The sequence below is a fragment of the Plecotus auritus genome (genome assembly GCF_963455305.1).
Source record: "Plecotus auritus genome assembly, chromosome: 2".
NCBI lineage: Eukaryota > Metazoa > Chordata > Mammalia > Chiroptera > Vespertilionidae > Plecotus > Plecotus auritus.
The window spans coordinates 225630261-225639083 of NC_137771.1; the positions used below are offsets into that span (position 1 = coordinate 225630261).

The window sequence follows — 8823 nt, forward strand, 5'->3', positions numbered from 1 at the left end:
CTCCTCCCCTACCAACTCCCAACCTCTCCCCTCCCTCCTCCCCTGCAAACTCCCAACCTCTCCCTTATCCCTCCTCCCCTACCAACTCCCAACCTCTCCCTTATCCCTCCTCCCCTGCAAACTCCCAACCTCTCTCCCCCCCTCCTCCCCTACAAACTCCCAACCTCTCCCCTCCCTCCTCCCCTGCAAACTCCCAACCTCTCCCTTATCCCTCCTCCCCTACAAACTCCCAACCTCTCCCTTATCCCTCCTCCCCTGCAAACTCCCAACCTCTCCCTTATCCCTCCTCCCCTACCAACTCCCAACCTCTCCCCTCCCTCCTCCCCTGCAAACTCCCAACCTCTCCCTTATCCCTCCTCCCCTACCAACTCCCAACCTCTCCCCTCCCTCCTCCCCTGCAAACTCCCAACCTCTCCCTTATCCCTCCTCCCCTACCAACTCCCAACCTCTCCCCTCCCTCCTCCCCTGCAAACTCCCAACCTCTCCCCTCCCTCCTCCCCTGCAAACTCCCAACCTCTCCCTTATCCCTCCTCCCCTACCAACTCCCAACCTCTCCCCTCCCTCCTCCCCTGCATACTCCCAACCTCTCCCCTCCCTCCTCCCCTGCAAACTCCCAAACTCTCCCCTCCCTCCTCCCCTACAAACTCCCAACCTCTCCCTTATCCCTCCTCCCCTGCAAATTCCCAACCTCTCCCTTATCCCTCCTCCCCTACAAACTCCCAACCTCTCCCTTATCCCTCCTCCCCTGCAAACTCCCAACCTCTCCCCTCCCTCCTCCCCTGCAAACTCCCAACCTCTCCCCTCCCTCCTCCCCTGCAAACTCCCAACCTCTCCCCTCCCTCCTCCCCTGCAAACTCCCAACCTCTCCCCTCCCTCCTTCCCTACAAACTCCCAACCTCTCCCTTATCCCTCCTCCCCTGCAAACTCCCAACCTCTCCCCTCCCTCCTTCCCTACAAACTCCCAACCTCTCTCCTCCCTCCTCCCCTACAAACTCCCAACCTCTCCCTTATCCCTCCTCCCCTGCAAACTCCCAACCTCTCCCCTCCCTCCTCCCCTGCAAACTCCCAACCTCTCCCCTCCCTCCTCCCCTGCAAACTCCCAACCTCTCCCCTCCCTCCTTCCCTACAAACTCCCAACCTCTCCCTTATCCCTCCTCCCCTGCAAACTCCCAACCTCTCCCCTCCCTCCTTCCCTACAAACTCCCAACCTCTCCCCTCCCTCCTCCCCTACAAACTCCCAACCTCTCCCTTATCCCTCCTCCCCTGCAAATTCCCAACCTCTCCCTTATCCCTCCTCCCCTACAAACTCCCAACCTCTCCCTTATCCCTCCTCCCCTGCAAACTCCCAACCTCTCCCCTCCCTCCTCCCCTGCAAACTCCCAACCTCTCCCCTCCCTCCTCCCCTGCAAACTCCCAACCTCTCCCCTCCCTCCTCCCCTGCAAACTCCCAACCTCTCCCCTCCCTCCTTCCCTACAAACTCCCAACCTCTCCCTTATCCCTCCTCCCCTGCAAACTCCCAACCTCTCCCCTCCCTCCTTCCCTACAAACTCCCAACCTCTCTCCTCCCTCCTCCCCTACAAACTCCCAACCTCTCCCTTATCCCTCCTCCCCTGCAAACTCCCAACCTCTCCCCTCCCTCCTCCCCTGCAAACTCCCAACCTCTCCCCTCCCTCCTCCCCTGCAAACTCCCAACCTCTCCCCTCCCTCCTTCCCTACAAACTCCCAACCTCTCCCTTATCCCTCCTCCCCTGCAAACTCCCAACCTCTCCCCTCCCTCCTTCCCTACAAACTCCCAACCTCTCTCCTCCCTCCTCCCCTACAAACTCCCAACCTCTCCCTTATCCCTCCTCCCCTGCAAACTCCCAACCTCTCCCCTCCCTCCTCCCCTGCAAACTCCCAACCTCTCCCTTATCCCTCCTCCCCTGCAAACTCCCAACCTCTCCCCTCCCTCTTCCCCTGCAAACTCCCAACCTCTCCCCTCCCTCCTCCCCTGCAAACTCCCAACCTCTCCCTTATCCCTCCTCCCCTGCAAACTCCCAACCTCTCCCCTCCCTCCTCCCCTGCAAACTCCCAACCTCTCCCTTATCCCTCCTCCCCTACATACTCCCAACCTCTCCCCTCCCTCCTCCCCTGCAAACTCCCAACCTCTCCCCTCCCTCCTCCCCTACAAACTCCCAACCTCTCCCTTATCCCTCCTCCCCTGCAAACTCCCAACCTCTTCCCTCCCTCCTCCCCTGCAAACTCCCAACCTCTCCCCTCCCTCCTCCCCTGCAAACTCCCAACCTCTCCCCTCCCTCCTCCCCTGCAAACTCCCAACCTCTCCCTTATCCCTCCTCCCCTGCAAACTCCCAACCTCTCCCTTATCCCTCCTCCCCTGCAAACTCCCAACCTCTCCCTTATCCCTCCTCCCCTGCAAACTCCCAACCTCTCTCCTCCCTCCTCCCCTGCAAACTCCCAACCTCTCCCCTCCCTCCTCCCCTACAAACTCCCAACCTCTCCCTTATCCCTCCTCCCCTGCAAACTCCCAACCTCTCCCCTCCCTGTGCTGGGAAATGTCAGGGGACTCGCCCAGGCTTGGATCTGGCTTTAGTCTGTGTGTCTGGCATTCAGTGGTCTGCACTGTGAGGCCGAGGCTGCCTTCAGTCCTGGGAATGTCTCATGTCATTTCCTGGACGCATCCCAGAGAAGCCCCGGGCTCAGGCCCCGCTCACTGGTCGCTTGTCCATGGTATTTAGCGCTCCGGGTGGAATGCTTACCACCACCGTTCCTTCCTGCCCAGGGCTCCTCTTCCACGCGGGCCCCTTCTTTCATGGCGGATGCAGCGCCGTGATCCCCTGCTGTAGGGTCTGTTTCCCGGGGGTAGTTCTCTCTGTAGAGTGCGTACCTCCTTTTCTTGCTCTTATTTTCCTCAAGTGTGTCTTGATTCTTGGTTACTAGCTTGTTTGTAGATGAGGATCTGAGACGTATGGTCTTGTTAGGCTCTGTCCTTGGCCCAGAGCAGTGGTCGGCAAACTCCTTAGTCAGCAGAGCCAAATATCCACAGTTCAACGATGGAAATTCCTTTGGAGAGCCAAATTTTTTAAACTTCTTCTAACGCCACTTCTTCAAAATAGACTTGCCCAGGCCGTGGTATTTTGTGGAAGAGCCACACTCAAGGGGCCAAAGAGCTGCATGTGGCTCTCGAGCCGCAGTTTGCCGACCACTGGCCCAGAGAATCTATTCCAGTTATAAACACTCTGACCGAGGAGCCGAGCTTGGAGTTGTAGGGGAGGAGGCCCTGGGCCTGTAGCTTCTTTCAGGGCAGGGTGTGCGGGTAGCTTGTCTTTGGGTCGCTGTGGCCGTGGGGACTTGGGACACTTGCCCTTTCTTGCCCAGCCTGCTTTGGGCGTCTCCTCGGTGGAAAGCCCCCCGTTAGGGAAGCTGCAGGCCACCTGGGCGAGTGCTAGCGTCAGAGGCTGCCCGAGGCCAGCTGCCCACCCTGTGGGCGTTACCTGGGAGCCCCCGCTGGCTGCCCCTGCCCCGGGTGCCCCACCTCTGGTCTGACTGACGCCCAGCGCCTGCCGGGCACGCTCGCTCTCAGCGCTCTGCCAGCTGTAGGCTGCAGTCCCTGAGCTCTGGTGAGCGTCATCGTCACCCACAGTCTCTGAAATGCCCCTGGGGTGGCCTCGGTGGCGCCATGGCTCTGCCGGGCGGGGCTGTTTGGACATGCGTGTTCACATCACTCCGGGCAGGAGAGGGGCCGCTGGTGCGGCTCTTGAGCTGGATCCTGAGAGCTTCTCATTGTTCGTTCGCTCGAAAGAGTTTTAATGTGGTGCTACTGGTGCTGCTGCTTGTAAACAAGGAGCTGCTGTTACTTTCCGTTCTTTTTAGAACTCCGTCTTGAATGAAGACTTCTTCCCGGCTCCCTGCTCTTCAGGCCCAGGCCTGTGCTGTCCAGTGGGGCGGCCCCAGCCAAGGTGACCGCTGGCCTGGGCTGAGACGCGCTGCGGGCAAGGTCTGGGTGTCAGACTCGGCCTGAGCGAGAACGTAACGTCGTACTTTTCAAATATGGACTGTGTGTGGACGTGATACTGTTTTGGATATACTGGCTAGTTTTACCTGTTTCCTTTTACTTTTTAAAACGTGGCTTCTGGAAACACTTAAATTACGTACGTGGTCACACGTGTGGCTCGCGTTTCTGACGGTGGTCTAACTCTGAATTACCTCCAGCGACCCGGACGAGCCCGAGGTGAGGGCGCGCCATAGTGTGGGCTCCTCACCTGCGTTCCCATCATCCCCGCCCGGGGACCAGTCTCCTCTGCCAGAGACAGGCCCACGGCTCCCAGTCCAGCACGGAGGGACACTTACTTCTCTCTGCGTTTCCTTGAAATAAAATGAATGTGTCGACTTGCCAAAACTGTATTACACAGAACATTTTAAGTTCTTTTTAAAAAATATATTTTTATTGTTACTTTTTTTTTGAGAAAGAGAAACATCGATGAGAGAGAAACGTGAATCAGCTGCTCGCCCCTTACCGGGGAGCAAGCCCAAAACCCAGGCATGTGCCCTGACCAGGAACCGAACCTGTGACCTCCTGGTCGACGCTATACCAGCCGGGCTTAAATTATTATTTTTTTAAACTTTGTGGCGTGACTAGTTGAGTTAAATACTTCTCAGACGCTTTTATGCGTCATTTCCTTCGTGAGGAGCTTTCCAGTCTGACCTCGCAGTCAGGTGGCTGAGAGCCTGGGGGTAGGGGGGCAGGGGGCAGGGCTGCATCTGCAGGCATTCAGGCAGGCAGTTAAGTGGACAGAAGATGCAAGTGCTAGTCCACCTTCTCCCCGTTCTGTAAAACACGGTCCCAGTGGGTTTTATCAAAATTACCCATCTTTGTTTGCCCTTTTTGTTTATCCTAAATGCCTGTGGAGTCATTTCCAGTCCTGACGCCCTTGTCTTCCTCTTGTGTTAGCGAGCCTTGCTCCCCAAGTTCCTGGTCCGAGGACATCTGAACTCGACCAACTGCGTCATCACACAGCCGCTCACGGGCGAGCTGGTGGTGGAGAGCTCGGAGGCCGCCGTCCGCAGCATCGAGCTGCAGCTGGTCCGCGTGGAGACCTGTGGTGAGGGCCCTGCGCTGCCTCCTGCTGCCGTCACACCTGCCGGGAGCCTCGGCCCCAGTGGAGGGCTGAGCACGGGCTGAGGGAGGGGCCTCTCGGGAACCCTGGCGAGCACGGGGAGGGGGAGTGGGGAGTGCGTCCACGCAGGTTCTCGTGGTCACAGAGCGTCCTGATCGCTGTGGGAGGCCCTGCTCTCTGACCACAGGGTGCTCGCCCTCCCTCCCCCAGGCTGTGCCGAAGGCTATGCCCGGGACGCCACAGAGATTCAGAACATTCAAATCGCCGACGGGGATGTCTGCCGGGGCCTCTCGGTGCCCATCTACATGGTCTTCCCCCGGCTGTTCACCTGCCCCACGCTGGAGACCACCAACTTCAAAGTGGGTGAGTGCAGCTCCCAGCCCTCAGTCCCGAGAGGGCGTGGCCCACAGGAAGGGCCGCCCGTGCCCGGGACAGACACGCCGTCCGCGCGGGTCAGGCGCCGCTCAGAGCACTTTCCTCCCGTCACCGCACGGAGCTCACAGAGCTGCCATGCTGGGGCGGGTCCACCACGAGCAGTCCCAGCTCTCGAGGGCACTGCCTTGTCACCCAGGGAGACGCCAGCAGCCACGGCCAGGGCAGGGGGCGGTGTGGCCGGGGCAGGGGGCGGTGTGGCCGGGGCAGGGGGCAGTGTGGCCGGGGCAGGGGGCGGTGAGGCCGGGGCAGGGGGCGGTGTGGACCAGGGCAAGGGGCGGTGTGGCCGGGGCAGGGGGCGGTGTGGGCCGGGGCAGGGGGCGGTGTGGGCCGGGGCAGGGGGCGGTGAGGCCGGGGCAGGGGGCGGTGTGGGCCGGGGCAGGGGGCGGTGTGGCCGGGGCAGGGGGCGGTGTGGCCGGGGCAGGGGACAGGATGGGCCGGGCAGGGGGCGGTGAGGCCGGGGCAGGGGGCGGTGAGGCCGGGGCAGGGGGCGGTGTGGCCGGGGCAGGGGGCGGTGTGGGCCGGGGCAGGGGGCGGTGAGGCCGGGGCAGGGGACAGGATGGGCCGGGGCAGGGGATGATAAACTGACGGGAACGAGCACAACAGGGGACCGGCCAGCTCTGTGCATGAGGTCAGGCGGGGACCAGAACATGACAGCCCCGTGGCCAGTAGTCACTTGGACCTGGGTTTGTGGGACAAGCTTCTGTGAGGGCCTGGGAGCTTCCGCTGCGCCCAGTTCTCTGAGCACTGGGGACCCAGCCCCGAAGGCCGTTGCGTCCTATTAATGTCACTTCCCCCCTAAATCTCGTAAGGTGCGTTATGTTTAGTCCAGAGAGAATCTTCGGTTTTAAATTAAACCTTGATTTTACTTAGACCGATTCCAAATAATGTAACTCGAGTGCGTGTTCCCCACCGAAGTGAGCGTGTGCTGGTGGCTGAAAGGGGGAGGCTGTCGGCCGCACTGAATCCCGGGGCCCCTCGGGCCGCCCTTTGTCTTCTCAGAATTTGAGGTGAACGTCGTGGTGCTGCTTCAGGGCGACCACCTCATCACCGAGAACTTCCCGCTGAAGCTCTGCCGGATGTAGCGGAGGGAGGATGTCGCCGGAGGGAGGATGTCACCGGAGGGAGGATGTAGCGGAGGGAGCGGCGGAGGTGCAGCGCGGGGACCCTCCCGGAGCCGGAGCCACCGCAGGCCCGTCCTCAGTGATTCTGGGCAGACTGGACCTGACCCCGGTCACCTCCTTTCTGTGTCCTCCGCGCTCCTGCTGCCAGCGGCGCCTTCAGACCTTTCCTTTGAAAGTCATCGGGACTTCTCCGTGTTCTTGGCAAGATCATTCCTGTGACTCCCGACTTCCGGCTGCTCACGAGGGACTGAGGACATGTCTGACCACGGTGTGAGCTTCGCTGGGGTCAGGTCCTGGGGACCTCAGCAGCCAGGCCTGGCTGACCGGGCCGCGATGTGGCCGGGTCTGCGACCCCAGAGCCCCTGCTGACAGGGACAGGGACGGGGGGAGCTCCTTGCTGGTGGCGCCCGCAGATGCGCTCCGGGGAGGGGTGCCGAGTGGCCTCCACTGCAGGTGCGGGCATGTATTCCACGCTGCCCTGTGGGTCTCCCACATTTTGCATGAGAACTTTGAAGTGTTCTTGCTGTCATGGGAGTGAGGGAGTTGGGTGACAATGGCTGAAGTAATAAGTCTCAGGACCTGGTATGAAATCTGGTGCCACCGTATTCCCAGAATGCACTTCCATGCCAGCTTATGTTAGGGGCACATATGTCCACGCCTGGTGTCGGGTGCACTGGCTGGTGCCAGGACGGTGCCCTAGACCGAGGAAGCCAGCCTCTCTGCGACCCCGGGGACCTGTGTCAGCCAGACCCCTCTGGTTCAGGGTGTGGTGAGCCTGTTACCCCACGGCTTCCCCCAGCCTGCATTCTTTCCACCGGTGCCCAGGGCATGGTCCTCACTCTGCAGGCCGCCTGGCCTTCCCTGCCAGTCCTCCCTCCACCTGGACCGGCTAGGGCCGGGTGGCTCAGGCTGGCGGCCATGGTCCCCTCACAACCTCTGGTGACGAGTGTGGCTGAGGGCCAACAGCCGGCTCAGGCTTCATTGTTGGGCCGTCGGTTCCCACAGAGGACACTCCAGCGCATAGTCTCCTTTTATGGTCACATGACACTAACGATGACCTGTCTTTGAAGATGTGTTCACAGTGGCAGAAAACAAAGAGGCTATACTTTTTGGTAAATTTCAAAGGTAGAAAGAATTTTTAATGAAAAAAAAAGCTAACAGAATTTTGAAAAATGGTTTGGGGTGTGTATTGCTGTATAATTTCTTTACCAAACCAGTTTATGGATACAGATATAACAAGTGCTGTCCTTCGGGAGTAATTATTACCTGAAGAGGATCCACAGCCCATTTCCTCTGCCCAGGCGTCCCAGGCAGGGGCCTCCGGCCAGACATTCCCTTTTTGGCCCGACACCTACACTGTGGTTGCTAGGGAAACTCGGATGTTTGGGTGTCCTGGACAGCAACCATCTGCTGCCGCCCAGGCTGGCGCTGGGCATGCACTCTCAGGCTCAGGGTTGTCAGGTTCTCCCGTTCGGGCACGAGGAGAGGAGGAGGAAGGGGAGTCAGCCACGAGTGCACTGTTCTGGAAAGGTCCACGTGGGCGGAGCACATTCTGGCCGTCAGAGCTCCGGCAGGATGGGGCTCAGTTCCCAGCCACTCCAGGCGGAGAGGTAAAGCAGAATAAAATGTAAAAGCCGAAGCATTGAGCCTGGGTTTGTCCAGTCCCTGTCCCAGGCCCGCTGTCCGCTAGCTGGGGGCCGGAACCTGACACCCCGTTAGAGTCTCACGTCCTGAACCTGAGTTTCACTGGCCCTTTGAAAACTTGGGGCTGAGTTGCCCCACAGGCCCTCCCACATCCCTCCTGCTCCCCCTTCTGGTTCAGAAACGGGTGTATTGCCTCTAGGTGTGGTCATGTGACAGGTGAAGGAAAGGCCACGTCCCTCACCTCCCTGCCCGTCCCGGGGAGCGGCCACCTAACGTGGCCCAGTTCCACCTGCGCCAAAGCCATCCCCTCACCTGCCTCCTCTGGCCTCACCCTGACCTGTCACTGTGTCCTGTTTCCCCATCACGGCATCTGTCACACCTGTTGAGAGGCGCCACGGCTCTGCTCCCTCTGTTCACAGTCCAGTCCCCTCAGTGTGGATCCGCTGGATCAAACAGGTGAAGTCCGGACACAGAGGGAATGTTTGCAGCTGGATCCAGTGTACGGATG

At 60.2% G+C, this 8823-nt stretch overlaps 1 protein-coding gene across 1 annotated transcript in view; it reads left to right on the plus strand.

Moving 5' to 3' along the window:
* The window catches only part of VPS26C (VPS26 endosomal protein sorting factor C), a 29171-nt gene extending 20863 nt beyond the window's left edge, over positions 1–8308 (plus strand). Inside the window, exons 6-8 of the mRNA XM_080655937.1 lie at positions 4950–5100; positions 5326–5478; positions 6550–8308. Of these exons, the coding sequence (XP_080512063.1) occupies positions 4950–5100; positions 5326–5478; positions 6550–6632 (387 nt within the window). The 3' untranslated portion in view covers positions 6633–8308. The remainder of the gene's footprint in view (positions 1–4949; positions 5101–5325; positions 5479–6549) is intronic.
* Positions 8309–8823: the final 515 nt, after the last annotated feature.